We start from the raw sequence: 20,985 nt of genomic DNA, 5'->3' as shown, positions 1-20,985 counted from the left end.
CTGAATAGTAAATTTAAGGTACTCGATTAAAAATGGCATCCCTTGAATTCCTATTGGCTGATTTGATTCTTCAAATTCAAATCAGTCAATAGGATGAGAGCTACTCAAATCTCCTATTGGCTGTTCAAATCAGCCAATAGAATTTCAGTAGCTCTAATCCTATTGGCTGATTTGAACAGCCAATAGGATTTGAGTAGCTCTCATCCTTTGACTAGACTGTCCCTTTAATACTTAGTTTTAGTAATTTAATTATTTATTTGCATTGTGGGCTTTGGCGGTTTAGGGGTTAATACTTTAATAGGTTTCTTGCATTGTGGGCTTTGGCGGTTTAGGGATTAATACTTTAATAGGTAGTTTGCGTTGTGGGTTAATGGTGGATTAGGGGTTAATAGTTTTATTAGGTAGTTTGCGATGTTGGGGTTGGCGGATTTAGGGGTTAATACTTTATTTTTAGTTGCGGTGTGGGTTTGATGGCGGATATAGGGGTTAATACACTTTATTAGTTATTGCGGTAGGGGATTGCGGTTGACAGGTAGATAGATATTGTGCATGCATTAGGTGTTAGTTTATTTTTGCAGGCAGTTTCGGGAGTTATGGTGCTCCCATACTCAGGGCAAGACTTGCTGCGGCTGCCTTTGTGTGGCGAGGTGAAAATGGAGTAAGATTTCTCCATTTTCGCCACATAAGTCTTTGCGCTGAATATTGGATACTGATTTGCAACGCGGTCCCATGTTAGATTATAGGAGTAAAAATTGCGGGCAACGGGTGAAATATACGTGCCGCATTGATATATTGGATACCAAAACCGCATAAAAACCGGCATTGCCGGCTTTTACAGGTGACGCCGCATATGTAATGGGGCCCAAAATGTTTAATATGGATACAATCAAAGTCAGCCATTTTTATTTTTAATTAGTAGTACTTTTTTAGTTTCAATGAAAAATGGTACTATGCTAAATATGTGCCAGTCCTATTTTTCTAATGGCAACCTATATTCTCTATACTTAAAGGGACATAAAACTCATATCCTAAATCACTTGAAATTGATATAGCATAATTGTAAATAGCTGACATGAAAATATCACCTGAATTTCTCTATGTGAAAAGGGAAAATATTTTACCCCACAATTTCTTTAGCTCACCAGAGTAAGTTCTCTGTGAAGAGCTATACTTCAGTTGTTGTCCAGCTGCAAGTTGTAAAAAAAAAAAAGGGCATCAGCAGTGCTGAGGTCATGCATTGTTTTGCTGTGAAATCTCATGAGATTTAATAGTAATCTTCCTTAAACTGAATAGGGAAATAACATGATTGTGCCTGTCCATGCCAGATGCACACTCCCTTGCAAGTCATGGGACTAGCATAGCAATTGGCTGCTTAAAGTTTCTTTACAGTGGGGCGTGAATACTTAGGAAATTTTAAGGTAAATATCTTCTTTTTTACATAGAGATGTTTAGGTGGAATTTTCTAGCTAGCTTTTTACAGCTATGCTGCATCACTTTCAAGTGCTTTAAGCCTTTAATATTTGGGCATCATGTCCCTTTAATGACACATTTACAGGGCTATTTTTCACTTACTGTATTCAACAGCTAAAAGGACTTGACAAACCCCAGACAAAACTACCCCTCAAAAATACTCAAATCTGAGTTAGCCCTGCACATTGCATACTGAATACTGTGTACAATTCACCTAAAATGGGATGCTAAACCCAATTTATTTTCCTTAATGATTCACTTTGGAGCACAGTATGATAATAGCATGCATATCCTTTAATATCACTTCACAATATAAGAAGAGATTAATCAAAATACTGGTCCTTAAATTTATGATGTAATTTCTAAATCTATGAAATCAAGAGCAAGAGAAACCCGACAGGTAATATGCTTCATGTTTCTCGCACATGAAGAGAGAGAGAGAGAGATTTTATTTATAAATTTATAATTCATTTAATGATAGTAAATTTAGTTTGTTGAATTTAAATTATATTTAAGTTAGGGGGGTGTTAGGGTTAGACTTAGGTTTAGGGGTTAATAACTTTATTATAGTAGCGGCGACGTTAGGGGGGCAGATTAGGGGTTAATAATTGTAGGTAGGTGGCGCCGATGTCCGGTTGGCAGATTAGGGGTTAATAAGTGTAGGTAGGTGGCGGCGACGTGAGGGGGCAGATTAGGGGGTAATAAATATAATATAGGTGTCGGCGATGTTAGGGACAGCAGATTAGGGGTTCATAGGGATAATGTAGGTTGCGGCGGTGTCCGGAGCGACAGATTAGGGGCTAATAATAAAATGCAGGTGTCAGCGATAGCGGGGGCGGCAGATTAGGGGTTAATAAGTGTAAGGTTAGGGGTGTTTAGACTCTGGGGTTTTAGACTCGGGGTTCATGTTAGGGTGTTAGGTGTAGACTTAGAGAGTGTTTCCCCATAGGAAACAATGGGGCTGCGTTAGGAGCTGAACGCTACTTTTTTGCAGGTGTTAGTTGTTTTTTCAGCCAGCTCAGCCCCATTGTTTCCTATGGGGATATCGTGCACGAGCACGTTTTTCCAGATTACCGCTACCGTAAGCAACGCTGGTATTGAGGGTTGAAGTGGAGCTAAATTATGCTCAACGCTCCCTTTTCTGAGGCTAACGCAGCCATTCAGACAACTCGTAATGCCAGCGTTGGCTTAAGGGTGCGCTGGAAAAAAAAGCCTTGTTAGCACCGCGGGTCTTTACCGACAAAACTCTAAATCTAGGAGTATGTGTCTTAATAATTCTTGTAAATGGTCATTCCCAATATCTATAATTGATGTATGTATATATAGAAGTGGATTTAAAAGGGTCTTAAAATGGCTTACTCTATCTGAATCATGCAAGTTTCATTTTGACTTTCCTAACCCTTTAAAGGGTTAGGTATTGCAAATTTCTGTCTGAAATTAAAACGAGAATACTTTAAAAAAAGATGTTGCCACATTATAGTTGTTGATTAGAAAGTGCTGCTCTCCCTTTCTCTTTAGTGAAATAACTGTATTTAGTGAAAAAAAAATAGCAGGGGATAATTGGGCAAACATTACACGTTGTCACAATGCTGGGCAAGCCCCATTGTTAGTTTTAAAAATGATTACAAAACTCCCTCAATAGGAGCATCACTTGCACGTGTGCTTCAGAATAGAAAGCATTGAAATAAATAACAAAAAATATTTATAGCCATCATTTAAATGGTGATGATCTTGGTATTCCCCTTTGTTCAAATAATACTATAACAGTATCCTCTCAAAGCACACTACAAAGACTAATAACATCTTCCTCAAATCCCCCCTTAATTATCATATTGAAGGGGTTACGCCCCTGAAGAACCTCATAATCCTTCCTCAGCATTGGAAACCTGCTGCACACGGTTGTTTTTTTGTTCCGTCTTCATCACATAAGATCTTTATCACACAAACTGGAAAACCGATTATTCATTAAGTATACTTGAAAATAAACTTGTTTCATCACTTTTTTTTGTGATTTCAGCAAATGCAAGAATAGTCTTTTGCCACAGTCAACACATCTACTCCTTTTCCCTCTCTGATCTGATCCTTCCTTTTTATGAACAACCCTAGTATTAGTCATTTTATAGGAACCTCACCAAATTGCCCTTTTTTCCATTGAAGGAATTTTGCAATATGTTTTGTCTAGATGTGTGAATTACTAAAAGATTCCCCAGTTACCTCTGTTCCAGTAGAGAAAATATGGTCAGAGATTAGAGCTATAATTCTCTGTGCAGTACATTGTTGCACACATGTATGAAACCACCTTTTGATAATAATTCCAGAATATACAATTAAGAGACCAATGCAGCCACAGTCACATATACCAGCCATGGGCGTTCAAGGGGGGTGGCAAGGGGTAGGGGAATGCCCCCATGGAATTTTGCTATTTATTTTTTACTTGGTTGTAGGCAGACCTACAGCAAATGTGAACGGAGTTCCCTTATCCTTCTGCAGCAGGGGGCTCTCTCTCACAAGTCCTCCGGGCTCTGCCCTCTATAGCTACAGTGCTATTAGATTCACAGACCTCTAGCAGCATTACCCATGCAGACTGGAATGCAAGGTGAACTGCTGAAGGGACTGAGGGCGGGTCTGGCTGTATCCTTTCTTGCCGGACCAGTTAGTAATGAATCTGTTTACTCCTTCTAGATGCTTCTGCAGAATGCCGGCTGTTGTAAAAAGTGTTGGTTTCTGTGTAGTTATACAAATCGTAAAATGTACTGAATAATATTAAAGTTTATTTATTTCATATGTGTCTCTAAGTTGGCTGATATTTATTTATGCTGTAAGGGCAAAGGACTCTGTTTGTTTATGGTAATATTGCATTACTTCCTGTTTCCTGTTCCTACCTCTGACCTGGATGTAGTTCTATAGTCCAACATGATTCCTCAAACTAACAGCTTGTAGTGTCTTCATTTCTATACATGAAACATGGTGTCAGAAGTTACTAGAATCAGGACTGAGCCTCTTGTTTGGAGCACAGCAGCTTTTGGATACAGCACAGCTTTGTAAGTTACAGCCTAAAACGTTTTTTTTTTTTTGTGTGGATTTTCTGATATTTGAGAGCTTAGAGACTTAAAGAAAATATGACTGTCATGAATTGCATACCTCCCCCAGAGGGGATGAGAATCAGTGGGGATTGCAGCAGCAATTGGGAAACTTTCAGAGCTGAATTTGAAGATTATTCCCTGGCTATAGGGTTGAATGAGAAATCTGCAGCAGTGCAGGTGTTCTAAAGTTATGCCTCTACCCGTAGGAATGTGTATACCTCGTCACTTTGTCAGCTGGTGGAGGTTTGTGGCGCTCACTGCGCATGCGCTAGAGGCCCAAACTCCTTACAACAGCTGATGAGGAATTATGTGGCACGCGCACGTTACTGGTTACAAAATCCCAATGAACAAGCGTTGTGTCATTGGATTTTGTAACCAGAAACGGTACTGACATTGTATTGACTAACATTGTGAGATGCGGTAGGAAATATATTGAATACGTCTGCTACGTACTATATCTCTGGTGCTTTTCTATTCTCTGATCCTTGTTCATAAACTGTCATAATTTGAAAAAAGTGCACAGCACGATGTAAAAAAAAAAAAAATCTCACAGGATGTGCAAATAAATAACGCAGTTTCTGAATTCCTCTAACCTAAGGAGCTGCGCTGGGCTCTTGATCCCTTGCTATATTTCTTCTGCTCCTCGTGTCACTAGTACATGGTGTGTATTTACTAGTAATATTCTGCGACCCTTTCTGGTTACAAAATCCAATGAACAAACACGTTCATTGGGATTTTGTAACCAGTAACGTGCGCGTGCCGCATCATTCTTTGTATCTTCGCATCAGCTGTTGTAAGGAGTTTGGGCCTCTAGCGCATGCGCAGTGAGCGCCACAAACCTCCACCAGTTGATTAAACGTCACCGGAAGTGACGTGGTATACAAATGCCTATGGTAGAGGGATTACTTTAAGACACCGGCAGCAACTCTGAGAAGAGTCATGGGCAGTGAATGCAGGCATGTGTATAAGCACAATCTGACACTCAAAGCAGAGCAGCAAGAGAATGTTACAGCCATTTTAGATGCACTGAAAGCTTATTTTAAACCTGCTAAAAATGTCATTTATGAAAGGTATGTGTTTGGATGCTGCAAACTTTGTTACACGCTTGAGAGCAAAGGCAGCAACTTGTGAATATGGTACTCTAAGGGATGAATTAATAAGGGACAAAATTGTTCTCGGTTTAGCTAGTGAGAGCACGCTCAGGTGTCTGCTAAGAGAACATGACTTAACTTTAAACACAGCCATTGAAACGTGCCATACAGCGGAGCTCACTGACAGACATCTGAATGTTATGGAACAGGACAGACAGCAGACCGACAGCATAAACATTGCAATGCAGCGACAACACATAAGCAAACCACAGCAACAACGCTGCTGTTTAGCACAAATGATGCAAACCCTACAGCATAAAAATATTGTGGGACTGTGCAAAAGCATTAAAGAGCAATGTCCAGCTTATGGGAAGTCTTGTGGAAGAACAAATCACTTTGCTACACACCATGGAGAACACATCTGCATATGAGGAAGAGCCACACACCGCTGAAATGATATACAATAGTGAATTGGCCGGCACTGTGCAAGCCAGAGGAAAGAAATGGTTTGTCACTTTAAATTTAAATAATAAGCCCCAATCCTGCCAGCTCGATTCAGGAGCAATATGTGATGTAATGTGCTTGAGAGACAAAATGATGTTAGCACCAGAAGTATGTCTACTGCCAAGTGACACCAGACTAAAGTTATACTCAGGTGAGCTTATGAAATCTCTAGGACTCTTCAGGACAGAATGTGCCATACGTGGAAGGACAAACAAGCTAGAGTTTCGAAATTGTGGAAGCCTGCCAAAAAGCCACTGTTATCCGGCTCAACCTGTGAGTGTCTAGGGCTGATGCATTTCTCTATCCCCGCAGAGCTGACATGATGGACAATCAATTCAAAGGGCCCTTGACAAAACATTTGCTATTAAAGGAATTTAGTGATGTTTTTACTGGGCCAGTAGAATCTGTACCAGGGGAAGTTCATTTCGACCTTGACATGAGTGTCCCTCCAGTACAATGCGCACCACGCAATGTGCCAGTGGTCAAAAAACAGGCAGTTAAGGCGCAGCTCTACCAGTATGAGGCTCATGGACATTTAGCAACAGTGACTGAACCAACTGATTGGATAAGTAACATGGTGATTGTAAAGAAGCCTGATAAGCTAAGAATATGCAAAGATCCCAAATTCTTGAATCAGGCACTGAGGCAATCTCGATACATTATGCCAACTCTCGAGGATGTTTTGTACAAGCTGCCTAAGGCACGTCTGTTCACGCTTGTTGATGCCTGAGATGTATTTTTACAATGTAAGTTGGATAATGCAAGTAGCTACATGACAACCTTCTGGACTCCATGGGGCAGAAAAAGATGGCTCAAGTTGCCTTTTGGAGTATCAGTTGCACCAGAGGTGTATCAACGTAAACAACATGAACTATTGGCTGGACTCAGTGGTATCGAACTAATAGCTGATGACATCCTTGTGGTTGGCTGTGGGGATACAGATAGGGAAGCAGAGCAAGAGAAGGATGGCAAACTATTGGAACTGATGAATCATTGTAGGCAGGTGAAACTAAGACTTGGCATGAAAAAACTGCAATTCAAGGTCAAAGAGGTCCGCTTTTATGGACACATACTAGCCTTTGAGGGTTTGAAAGCTGACCCAGAAAAAAATCAAAGCTATACTGGATATGTCACAGCCGGTGAATGTGAAATCCTTGCAGTGCTTCATAGGATTTGTAACTATTCAAAGTGACGCAAGCAAAAGTGGACTAAGGTGTTGCCTATTGCAAGCTGACCAGCCTATCACTTTTGCTTCAAGAGCACTGACCCTTACTGAGCAAAACTATGCACAAATCGAAAAGGAATGTCTGTGTACTGTGTTTGCCTGCCAGCGCTTTCATCACTACCTCTATGGTCGTGACGAGATCACGGCAGAAACTGACCATAAGCCTCTTATATCTATTTTCAAGAAACCACTTTTGTGTGCACCAAAACTTCTACAGAGCATTTTGCTCACATTAAAAAATTATTGCCTAAATGTTGTCTATAGTACACCTGGACCTGGACCTGAAATGTTCATTAGTGACACTTTTAGCAGAGCTACAGCAGTAAAGTGGTACACCCGAGAGTGCACAACACACAGTTTGCAATGTTCAACAGGACCTGGATGTCCTGTCGCAGATTAATCATTCAGACTATTTAAACGTCACAGACCAACAATTGCTTCAGATAAGACAGCACACAGAAATTGACCAGAGTTTGCAAGCACTTAAGTATGTTGTTCTGAATAGTTGGCCAGATTCAAAGGCAGAGGTGCCATTAATTGTAAGAGAATACTGGACTTTCCGAGATGAAATCGGCATTCACGATGGTGTACTGTACAAGGGGTCAAGGGTGATCATTCCTAAATCATTAAGATCGGAGATGCTGATGCGTATTCATGCCAGTCACATTGGTGAAGAAGCATGCTATAGACAGGTACGAGATACCCTATATTGGCCCAGCATGCAAAATTAGATTAGAGACTTTGTTAGCCGTTGTTCAGCATGCAATGAATATGCACAGGCACAACAGAAAGAACCCATGATGTCACATGTGCTGCCCACACGGCCTTAACAAATTGTAAGCATGGATTTACTGAATTATGCTGGGCAAGATTTTCTACTAATCGTTGATCACTATTCTGTCTTTTGGGAGATTGAGCTCCTTCCCAACCTGTCTGCTGAAACTACAATCAAGCGTTGTAAAGCACAATTTGCACGTCATGGACAGCCAGACAGGGTAATCTCAGATAATGGACCTCAGTTTGCATGTGAGCAATTCAGACAGTTCTCTACAGATTGGGGGTTTGAGCATCTTACCTCTTCCCCGTGGCACCCTCAAGTTAATGGCAAAGCGAAATCAGCTTTAAAGATAGTGAAGAATCTTTGCAAGAAGGCCAAGTATGAAGGTAATGACCCATGGAAAGCCATTCTACATTGGAGGAACACCCCAACTGAAGGGATGGACAGTAGTCCTGCACAGCGCTTGATGTCAAGGAGGCTGAAGACTTCATTGCCAGTGGCAAATAAATTACTTGAACCTTGTATGGTAACAGGGGTACTGGAGAAACTGCAACAGAGGAAACAGATCTCCAAACTGACATACGATGTGTCTGCCAAATCTGTATGAAGCCGCTCCCTGGTGACAGGACTGGTCGCTGGAGACTGGGTACCTGTGTTCAGAAGGTTGCTCCTCGCTCATATCTTGTGGATGTTGAAGGCAGTCTCTACTGCCGCAATCGAGTGGACCTGCGAGTGGCATAACATCTCACCACACAAGCCTGTAAGCATCTTGCACTTGAGCTTCCCGAGGCTCTCAATGAACCTAGTCCTACTGGACCACATAAGCAAGGCAGAGACAATACTGCTGTCATATCAGAAGGCTACAATGAAGATGACATAATGCAGCCTCTTATACCAGCAAGTTCTTCTGTGCCAATCACACCAGCCAGGAAAGAGGGCAACTCCTTATCAACACTTTCTGCAGCTGAACAGCTTTCCACAGACAAAATCCCTGTGGCCTTGCAAAGCGATCGAGTTTCAAGACCACCAGATAGACTCAATCTGTAGTGTGTCTACCAGTAATGCAGTATGTTATGTTTAAGAATGTTCAGGTAAATTAAGCAAATGTTTTAGGTAAGTTAGCAAATTTTGGATTAAATGTAAAAAGGGGAGATGTTATGGAGCTATTATGCAAATACTCTGACTCTGTTTGTTTATGGTAACATTGCATTGCCTTATACTTCCTGTTTCCTGTTCTTACCTCTGATCTGGATGTAGTTCTATAGTCCAACATAATTCCTCACACTAACAGCTTGTAGTGTCTTTATTTCTATACATGAAACACCTTTCCTGTTGCTGTGACCCTCCAGGGCTGATATTTCCTCCTCATTATTTTCCCTCCATACTTTCCCCATAGAAACTCTGCGCTACTCTGCAGGATATGCCAGACATTACAACTACAGTTTTGTCCATAAAAAAGAGAGTTTTTTTTCAGCAGGCTAAGCAGTAAATAGAGGAGCATACTGGAGTACATGAGCCTGTGCCTGTTCTTTTCAGTAGTGTGTTTTTCAGAAATTGTCACTGTCTGAATCTTCCCTGTTCTGTCTGGCTCATTTTACAACAAAGTAAGCTTTTATAAGCAGTTTTATTTAAATTTTTTACTAAAACCTGGAAAAAAAATGTATTCATAGCCATGAAATTGAGGTACAGTGTATATTAGGCTTGTGCATTAATTTTGTTACGAATGTAAATTTAAAACAAAAATATGGATATTTGTTCGGTTTTACCAAAATGAATATCTGAATGAATGCACTAACTAATTTAAAGATTAAAGAATATAATTCATTAGTATATTCATTATTCTTCAAATATGATGCATACTTACCTTTAGCATGCTAGGGAGCTGCGCTTATCCTCTTCTTCTTCATAGACTCCATGTCAGCACTAATAGAAACATTAGTGTGACAGATCCCAGAGCATGCGCTACAGGACCTTCTTTAGCGCAGTGCTGGTGGGGGGACACTAGTCCGACCTTCTTCACAGAGTCCAGGGCTGTGCTAATAGGAGAATTAGGCACAGGACTCTTTAAAGAAGGGTTCAGCGAGCACCCCCCCTTAGCTAAAGCAGAAGGTCCTTTAGTGCAGGCTCTGTGACCTAAGCACTAATATTCCTATTAGCACGGCCCTGGAGTCTATTAAGAAGTAAAGGATTGGCGAGGATCCCCAGCAGCTATAGGTAAATATCCAATGATGACACTGTGCCACCTGCAGCAAGATAACATTTACATTAGTTATAATGAAAAGTAATGTAAATATTAATTAATATTTAGTATTCGATTTTTTTTTAAACAACCCGAATACCGAATAGTGAAGCACACGACTATTCTAAAACACGTTTTCTGAATAATCGGTCTGAATGAATTGTCCAAAATGAATTATTCAGTGCGTAACAAGTCTAGTATATCTATCTATTGATATATCTATCTACCTGTCTATCTATCTATCTATATATCTATCTATCTATCTATCTATCTCTCTGGTTTTGAAACCTGTCCTCAGGCCTCCCTAACAGGACAGATTTTCAGGATCACCTTGGAGAGCAGATAAAATAACCGTGTTTCCTAATCATCTGATTATTTCACTCCTGCTCTAGTTTAGATATCCTCAAACCCTGGCCTGTTAGGGAGGCCTGATGACAGGTTTAAAAAAAAAGTGATCTATCTCCATGAAGGTGGAAAGATTTGATCCTAAAAGGTACATCATATATGCACAAACACACAAACTCTCATTCTCTCTCAAAATAGTGTAGACAGTGCCACTGTATTATTATAGTTTGTCATACAGGGAAAATCATTCAGCATATTATACACTATATATAAAAGAGACATTTGTTACAGCATGTAGTTTTTACACAAGTGAACCTGCAACTTAATGTGTTCAAATATAAGGAGTAAACCTTCAAATTTTACTTGTCAGCTGCAAGTTTTATTTTTTTTTAACTATTCCAGGAGTACTATCATACAGCACTTCTATTATTTTGACTCTATTAATCCAACACCTAGCTGTTTTGTCTCTGTCCACAAGTGTAAATACCGTTAATCTGAGAAAGCTTGCTATAACACAAATGCACATATTTGCCTACATTCATATTTTTGTACTATTAATGATATACAAGTTTTAGACCCCCCCCTCGAAAAATTCCTGCAGACTACCATGACCTGTATTCCTAAAATATAAGAGTAAAAACTAGCAACATAAAGCACATTATATCTTGTTAAGGGCTAGATTACGAGTGAAGCGCTTGAACGTTAACATTGCTAAACGAAGGTTATTTGCGCACTTTGGGTTGCACTGGTATTATGAGTCAAAAGTAAAAAAGTTAGTTTGCGAGCAAAAACCGACAAGTATAAAAAGTTGAACTTTGAATATCGCAACTATGTTAACGTATTCTACGATAGACTTCAATGGAGCTTGAAAACTGCAAAAAAAAAAAAAAAACTAACACCCATCCTCATGCGGTAACCCAACCGCGTTTTTTCAAGTTCGCTAAACCCAACATGAATTATGAATATTTCACATTCCAATGTTTTTACAATAGATAAATATTTACTGTATATATATATACACACATACATATATGATTTTTTGGTAAAAAAATAAATATATTTATATATATATATATATATATATATATATATATATATATGAGTATATATAGGTATAGATATATACATATTTATAGGAATAGATATTTAAAAATAGTTAGAACGTATTCCCTTATGTGCAGAACATTGGAATGTGAAATAGTTACAGTTAAAACACAGTTAAACTTATTAAGTATGAATATTTAGCATAAATATGATTTTTCATGTTTTCAGCTACTTGACTGCAAAGGGCTCCAATGCACGTATATATATGTTTATATATATATATATATATATATATATATATATATATATATATATGTGTGTGTACATATGTATTTATGTGTTTATATGTGTATATATGTCTGTAAATACATATATACTGTATATATATATATATATATATATATATATATATATATACATATAAATACAGTACATATAAATACAGTACATAAATACATATGTACACATATATACACTTTTATATATACATACATGTACATCTTTAGAGATGTATATGTATGTATCTCTATGTTAAAGTCCTTTGCAGCCCTTTTTTTCCTAACACCTGGGACCCTTATATCTTTGAGCCCTTATAACTTTTTAATGTCATTTTTATTAAAATAATTTTTATCAGACAGTGTTATTATAAGTGTATCTGTATTTTCCCATGCATTTGTATGTATTTTGTGTCACGTTTTTGTTTTTCATAACAGTAAATCAGAGCTCTGAAGTTGCTCTTATCCAACACGTGTTAAATTCGATTGCACTCAAGTGAACGTGTTTACTTTCAACTCATAACATAGCCACTATTTCCATTGCGTGCAAAGAGCGGCAAAATACCCCATATTGCTCAGTTAGCGCGCCACTCAAATCTAGCCCTAAATGGGAGGATGTGTAGCAATAATAAAGTTAAAAACCTGAAAATGCAAAGTGCAAAGAAATGTTACAACTTTGTTTTTGGTTACCTTTTAGAAGGGCAGTCAGAATAGCTAAATCAATATCTTGATGGCCTTCTGATCCCATCCGGAATACAGTAATCTGAAAACGATAACAAATGTAATATAATTTAGATCACTTTCTCCAGTCCTATAGCACAATTTTTATCTTTTCACCATTTTAAAAATATTCAGCTAAGCTGGATTGCTGTGAAGTTCCAAGTTTTTGTTACATTGCAAGGTCACATTGGCTTATTGTCATATGCTGTCTGCATAAATGTATCTTATGTTTCACAATACTCTGTTGTATAGTAAATACATTCATGTACAGTAACAATTTTTGTAAAATTCCCATGAAAAATAAAGGTCAAAACAAAATGCCTAAATGAAATGGTCATATAATTTCCACCAGTATTATCATTTGATCTGTATTTACTCTTTGTAAGACCCATGGCTATTTATAAAATGTACAATTTAAAAGAAAAAATATTTGAAAGCAACTAGAAGAATATTATCTCTTGAGTACAAACTTGTGCAATAGGTAGTGAGATATTTTGCATTAATACCTAACACAGATGTTTAAGGAGCTAATGTAAATGGTGATGATTGCTCTTCCATAATTTGTGGTGCCCAGTGACCACAGATGATCAATTATGTGCTAAAGTAGGAACTGCTTCTGCCATGTCCTTCTCTGTAGCCCCAATGTATCAAACTGTGAATTATGAGTGAATCCTTTTAGGATTTCTGAGAGAAGAATCTAGTTGCCTGGACTTGTGCCACACAAAAAATCTATTTGAAAAAAAAAAAGTTAAACATATTTGTTACGGTCAGGACATGAACTCTATGAAATTATCGAAAAGTGCGAAGGCTGAATAACATGAGCAAGTCCTTTTATAATAATAATATAGAGTACTCAACCATAACGTGTGAAATTCTTAGGTGACTAAATATAAGGCCCTGCTTTTATCAAATTATTATTCCTGGGGGACAGTGTGAGACTAACAATGTGTATAATTGAGATGTTTATGGATTTATACGCTAAATATATAAGCAGCTGTTTATCTTGTTTATTTATGAAACAATTATTTGTCTCGTCTATTTGTTAACATTTTTAGATATTTCTATAAACTAACATTACTGCTTATAAATAAAGTTGTATAGAATAAGTGCATATCATGCACACATGCATGCTCATATAGATGCACATCATATGTTTTGCAAACCTTATTTTATTTATTTTGTATTTTTTTTATATGTTGAAAATCAGGAACAATATTTGTTTGTGGTTGTTTCAATTATTGTTCATTGCTGTCTTTTACTACTGCAAGATGACAAAATATTTAATGGTGTAAAATGTTCCCTTGGGAAAGGAACTATTGTACACCGGGATACTAAATTTAAAAAGAATTGCCAATTTATATATTAAATCCCTTGAGAACATGACCTTTTTATTCCACCTTTTATAAAAATAAATTAAACTTTTGACATCAATAAAAAAAAAGTATTTTGGAAAGTAAAGGACTGTTAAATAGAAATGGGCACGTTGTGGGATTTTGTGTGATCTACACATCTATGCAGAATTTTGCTACAAGCTTTGGGCTTCCCTGCGGAGTAATGATACTATTGGCTTCTAGGGCTCAGTGATTAATCAAAGATGCTGTGAGAATAGAAGTCTAATGCTTTACAGTGCTCTCTGGAGCACACGATTCTGAGCAGAACCCGTTTGTTTTATTTGAAATCAGTAATGGACATACAGTACCTATATACTCATCCGTTTACCACCAGCACTGCTCTTAGGCCTAGATTTAGAGTTGGGCGGTAGCCGTGAAAACCAACATTAGAGGCTCCTAACGCTGGTTTTAGGCTACCGCCGGTATTTGGAGTCAGTCATTAAAGGGTCTAACGCTCACTTTTCAGCCGCGACTTTTCCATACCGCAGATCCCCTTACGTCAATTGCGTATCCTATCTTTTCAATGGGATCTTTCTAACTCCGGTATTTAGAGTCGTGGCTGAAGTGAGCGTTAGAAATCTAACGACAAAACTCCAGCCGCAGAAAAAAGTCAGTAGTTAAGAGCTTTCTGGGCTAACGCCGGTTTATAAAGCTCTTAACTACTGTGCTCTACAGTACACTAACACCCATAAACTACCTATGTACCCCTAAACCGAGGTCCCCCCACATCGCCGCCACTCGATTACATTTTTTAACCCCTAATCCGCCGACCGCCACCTACGTTATACTTATGTACCCCTAATCTGCTGCCCCTAACACCGCCGACCCCTATATTATATTTATTAACACCTGGAGGAAAGTAAAAAGATATTGGTGCGCAAATCTTACCCCTGCATATACACTACTCTGTTCCCAAAATACAGTGTGGATAAAAGATACAATTTTTAGAAAAAACGTGTAAATGCGCTATACAGCACGGGGATGATTATAAACAGGAAAAAAATGACAATACCATGTATGTGCTTGTCTTAAATTTTGGATAATACTGATTCTGTTTTATGGATGGGGAGTTGCATACTATGTATGATTGAATGGTGATATAATCCCCTATTTCAAAGAATCTACCAACCCCTAATAGGAGTATGTAGAATATAATAAAAAAGAAATTGCTTGAATACTATAAGATATTGGAGACTGATTGGAGGTTATGCGTACTTTCTTTCTTGTAGATATACAGGTTGCATACTATGGGGTCGATCCGATATAAATCGTCGCCCGCAAAAGCCGGCGACGCCAATATTTGCGCGGGTTTGGTATCACATATACGGCGTAACCTAGAAGTTACGCCCGTATATTTCTGCCGTCGCCCGCAGTTTTTTGGGCCATAGGCAGGTATACCAAACCCGCGCAGTTTGGTATCCAATATGCAGCGTAAGGACTTACGTGGCGAAAATGGAGAAAACTTACTCCATTTTCACCTCGCCACAAAAAAGCAGCCGTAAGAAGCCTTACGCTGACTATTGGAGCCCCGTAACTCCCTAAACTAACTAGAAAATAAACCTAACACCTAACGCATGCGCAATGTCTATCTCCCTGTCAACCGCGATCTGCTAAAATAAACCTAACACCTAACGCATGCGCAATGTCTATCTCCCTGTCAACCGCGATCCCCCCCCCCCCCCGAAATCCCTAATAAAATTATTACCCCCTAAACCGCCGCTCCCGGACCCCGCCGCCATCTACATAAACTAACCCCCTACTGTGAGCCTCTAAAACCGCCGCCATCTACCTTATCTATCCCCTAATCTGACCCCTTACACCGCCGCCACCTATATAAAAATTATTAACCCCTAATGTAAGCCCCTTACACCGCCGCCATCTCTATTAAAATGATTAACCCCTAATTTAATCTACCTACCCCCGCCGCCAGCTATATTATCTATATTAACCCTAAGTATATTATAGTTAATATAGGTATTACATTATATATATTAACTATATTAACCCTAATTATATTAGGGTTAATATAGTTAATATAGTTACTATAGTATTTATATTAACTATATTAACTCTATCTAACCCTAACTAAATTTATATTAAATTAATCTAATTCATTTATAAACTAAAATATTCCTATTTAAATCTAAATACTTACCTATAAAATAAACCCTAAGATAGCTACAATATAATTAATAATTACATTGTAGCTATGTTAGGGTTAATATTTATTTTACAGGTAAATTGTTAATTATTTTAACTAGGTATAATAGATATTAAATAGTTATTAACTATTTAATATCTACCTAGTTAAAATAATTACCCAATTACCTGTAAAATAAATCCTAACCTAAGTTACAAATACACCTACACTATCAATAAATTTAATAAACTACAAACATCTATCTAAAAATACAATTAAATTAACTAAACTAAATTACAAAAAAAAACAAACACTAAATTACAAAAAATAAAAAAAAGATTACAAGATATTTAAGCTAATTACACCTATTCTAAGCCCCCTAATAAAATAATAAACCCCCAAAATAAAAAAAATTCCCTGCCCTATTCTAAATTCAACAAATTTCAAAGCTCTTTACCTTACCAGCCCTTAAAAGGGCCTTTTGTGGGGCATGCCCCAAAGAATTCAGCTCTTTTGCATACAACAAATACAATACCCCCCCCCCCATTACAACCCACCACCCACATACCCCTATTCTAAACCCACCCAAACCCCCCTTAAAAAAGCCTAACACTACCCCCCTGAAGATCTCCCTACCTTGTCTTCACCACACCGGGCCGAACTCCTGATCCGATCCGGGCGATGTCTTCCTCCAAGCGGCAAAGAAGAATTCTTCCTCCGGCGATGTCATCCTCCAAGCGGCAAAGAAGAATTCTTCCTCCGGCGACGTCTTCCTCCAAGCGGCAGCAAAGTCTTCATTCTTCCGGCGGCATCTTCAATCTTCTTTCTTCGCTCCGCCGCAGTGGAGCATCCATCCCGGCCGACTGCTGAACTTGGAATGAGGTACCTTTAAATGACGTCATCCAAGATGGCGTCCGCCGAATTCCGATTGGCTGATAGGATTCTATCAGCCAATCGGAATTAAGTTAAAAAAATCTGATTGGCTGATTGAATCAGCCAATCAGATTCAAGTTCAATCCGATTGGCTGATCCAATCAGCCAATCAGATTGAGCTCGCATTCTATTGGCTGTTCCGATCAGCCAATAGAATGTGAGCTCAATCTGATTGGCTGATATAGTTAATATAAATACTATAGTAACTATATTAACTATATTAACCCTAATATAATTAGGGTTAATATAGTTAATATATATAATGTAATACCTATATTAACTATAATATACTTAGGGTTAATATAGATAATATAGCTGGCGGCGGGGTAGGTAGATTAAATTAGGGGTTAATCATTTTAATAGAGATGGCGGCGGTGTAAGGGGCTTACATTAGGGGTTAATAATTTTAATATAGATGGCGGCGGTGTTAGGGGGCTCACTTTAGGGGGTTATAGATATAATATAGCTGGCGGCGGGGTACGGGAGCGGCGGTTTAGGGGTTAATAACTTTATTAGGTTGCGGCGGGGTAAAGGAGCGGCGGTTTAGGGGTTAATAGCTTTTTTATTATTAGGCTAGTGAGGGGGGATAGCGGATAGAGGGTTAGACAGTGCGGGCTATGTTAGGGAGGCGTGTTAGACAGTGCGGGCTATGTTAGGGAGGCGTGTTAGACAGTGCGGGTGTTTTAAACTTTAGTCAGGTTTTATAGGCGCCGGCAGTTTCTAACGTGCCGCAAGTCACTGGCGACGCCAGAAATTTGTACTTACGCAGATTTCTCGACATCGCTGGTTTGTCAGACTTACGGCACGTTAGCATCTGACGGCGACCTATATGGGATGGCTCGAGTTGCAAGCTGAAACTGCGGGCGACGCCGGTTCCCTCGCTTGCGCCGCAAACTGCGATCGATATCGGATCGCGCCCCCTATATGAATAAAATGTTGACAAGATATAGAAAAAACAACAAATGTTCCGCTATGACCCTAGATACAGATAAACATACTATGTATGAAATATTATGTATATTAGATATAAATGACAATGTTGGGTTATCCCCAATGTAAATAAATATTGATTAGGAAATGAATACCCAGGTGCATTCAATAAAAATAACAGACATATACTAAAAATAAAGATAAACTAAAATGTAATAAATTTAACTGGTTTATTAAATTAGCATAAAGTCTAAAAAACACATATATAGATCCTAGGTGACCGGTCACTTTGATTATTAGCAGTATTAAAAAATTCCTTAAAAATATTAAAAATATATATTATCTAAAAAGTGTGAAAAAAGTTATTGGAGAATGTGCGTCTAATTATGATGAACCTTATATGTATATTCCACCATAAACTAATGGTACTTTTCGATTCCCAATAAGATAGTATTAGGTTCGTAGGGAACAAGTTTTCATTAAAGCTGTCGCAAGAAATAATTCCTCTTTTTGGCCACAATTCTATAAGTGCCGTAATAGGACGTTCAAGTTCTTTTAATGTCCCGGGTAGTGTCAATAACAACCGTGTGAGTCTTATCCGCGCTGCCGGGCAGAGTGAAGGAGTAAGGATATCAGACGGATCTACTTTACACAATTTCCCGGATCTAGCGTGTGACGTCACCGGCTGGCCGTGAGCTGCAGAGACACTAGTGCTACCAGAAGTAAGTTTGCATCAAAGAACAGGTAAGCACTTGAGAGTGTGTCAGCCCGGCAGCGCGAAAAGTACCATTAGTTTATGGTGGAATATACATATAAGGTTCATCATAATTAGACGCACATTCTCCAATAACTTTTTTCACACTTTTTAGATAATATATATTTTTAATATTTTTAAGGAATTTTTTAATACTGCTAATAATCAAAGTGACCGGTCACCTAGGATCTATATATGTGTTTTTTAGACTTTATGCTAATTTAATAAACCAGTTAAATTTATTACATTTTAGTTTATCTTTATTTTTAGTATATGTCTGTTATTTTTATTGAATGCACCTGGGTATTCATTTCCTAATCAATATTTATTTACATTGGGGATAACCCAACATTGTCATTTATATCTAATATACATAATATTTCATACATAGTATGTTTATCTGTATCTAGGGTCATAGCGGAACATTTGTTGTTTTTTCTATATCTTGTCAACATTTTATTCATATATAGTATGCAACCTGTATATCTACAAGAAAGAAAGTACGCATAACCTCCAATCAGTCTCCAATATCTTATAGTATTCAAGCAATTTCTTTTTTATTATATTCTACATACTCCTATTAGGGGTTGGTAGATTCTTTGAAATAGGGGATTATATCACCATTCAATCATACATAGTATGCAACTCCCCATCCATAAAACAGAATCAGTATTATCCAAAATTTAAGACAAGCACATACATGGTATTGTCATTTTTTTCCTGTTTATAATCATCCCCGTGCTGTATAGCGCATTTACACGTTTTTTCTAAAAATTGTATATTTATTAACCCCTAACCTGCCCCCCACAATGTCGCCGCCAGCTACCTACAATAATTAACCCCTAATCTGCCGACCGCCACCTACGTTATCCTTATGTACCCCTAATCTGCTGCCCCTAACACCGCCGACCCCTATATTATATTTATTAGCCCCTAATCTGCCCCCCTCAACGTCGCCTCCACCTGCCTACACTTATTAACCCCTAATCTGCCGAGCGGATCTCACCGCTACTATAATAAAGTTATTAACCCCTAATCCGCCTCACTCCCGCCTCAATAACCCTATAATAAATAGTATTAACCCCTAATCTGCCCTCCCTAACATCGCCGACACCTAACTTCAATTATTAACCCCTAATCTGCCGACCGAATCTCGCCGCTACTGTAATAAATGGATTAACCCCTAAAGCTAAGTCTAACCCTAACACTAACACCCCCCCTAAATTAAATATAATTTAAATCTAACGAAATAAATTAACTCTTATTAAATAAATTATTCCTATTTAAAGCTAAATACTTACCTGTAAAATAAACCCTAATATAGCTACAATATAAATTATAATTATATTATAACTATTTTAGGATTTATATTTATTTTACAGGTAACTTTGTATTTATTTTAACCAGGTACAATAGCTATTAAATAGTTAAGAACTATTTAATAGCTAAAATAATTAAAATAATTACAAAATTATCTGTAAAATAAATCCTAACCTAAGTTACAATTAAACCTAACACTACACTATCAATAAATTAAGTAAATAAAATACCTACAATTACCTACAATTAAACCTAACACTACACTATCAATAAATTAATTAAATACAATATCTACAAATAAATACAATGAAATAAACTAACTAAAGTACAAAAAATAAAAAAGAACTAAGTTACAAAAAAAATATTTACAAACATCAGAAAAATATTACAACAATTTTAAACTAATTACACCTACTCTAAGCCCCCTAATAAAATAACAAAGACCCCCAAAATAAAAAAATTCCCTACCCTATTCTAAATTACAAAAGTTCAAAGCTCTTTTACCTTACCAGCCCTGAACAGGGCCCTTTGCGGGGCATGCCCCAAAGAATTCAGCTCTTTTGCCTATAAAAAAAACACATACAATACCCCCCCCACATTACAACCCACCACCCACATACCCCTAATCTAACCCAAACCCCCTTTAAATAAACCTAACACTAAGCCCCTGTAGATCTTCCTACCTTATCTTCACCATACCAGGTTCACCGATCGATCCAGAAGAGCTCCTCCGATGTCTTGAT

The 20,985-nt window shown here is 37.9% G+C and overlaps 1 protein-coding gene across 4 annotated transcripts in view; it reads right to left on the bottom strand.

The window, feature by feature from the left end:
• The window catches only part of TRPM3 (transient receptor potential cation channel subfamily M member 3), an 814,585-nt gene that overhangs the window by 349,875 nt on the left and 443,725 nt on the right, over window positions 1–20,985 (bottom strand). For all 4 annotated transcript variants that reach the window (XM_053702508.1, XM_053702509.1, XM_053702510.1 and 1 more), the window contains exon 9: window positions 12,745–12,817. In XM_053702508.1, coding sequence (XP_053558483.1) covers window positions 12,745–12,817 — 73 coding nt within the window. The remainder of the gene's footprint in view (window positions 1–12,744; window positions 12,818–20,985) is intronic.

Source organism: Bombina bombina, chromosome 2, assembly GCF_027579735.1.
Source record: "Bombina bombina isolate aBomBom1 chromosome 2, aBomBom1.pri, whole genome shotgun sequence".
Taxonomy (NCBI): domain Eukaryota; kingdom Metazoa; phylum Chordata; class Amphibia; order Anura; family Bombinatoridae; genus Bombina; species Bombina bombina.
This window is presented reverse-complemented; position numbering and strand designations above follow the sequence as displayed.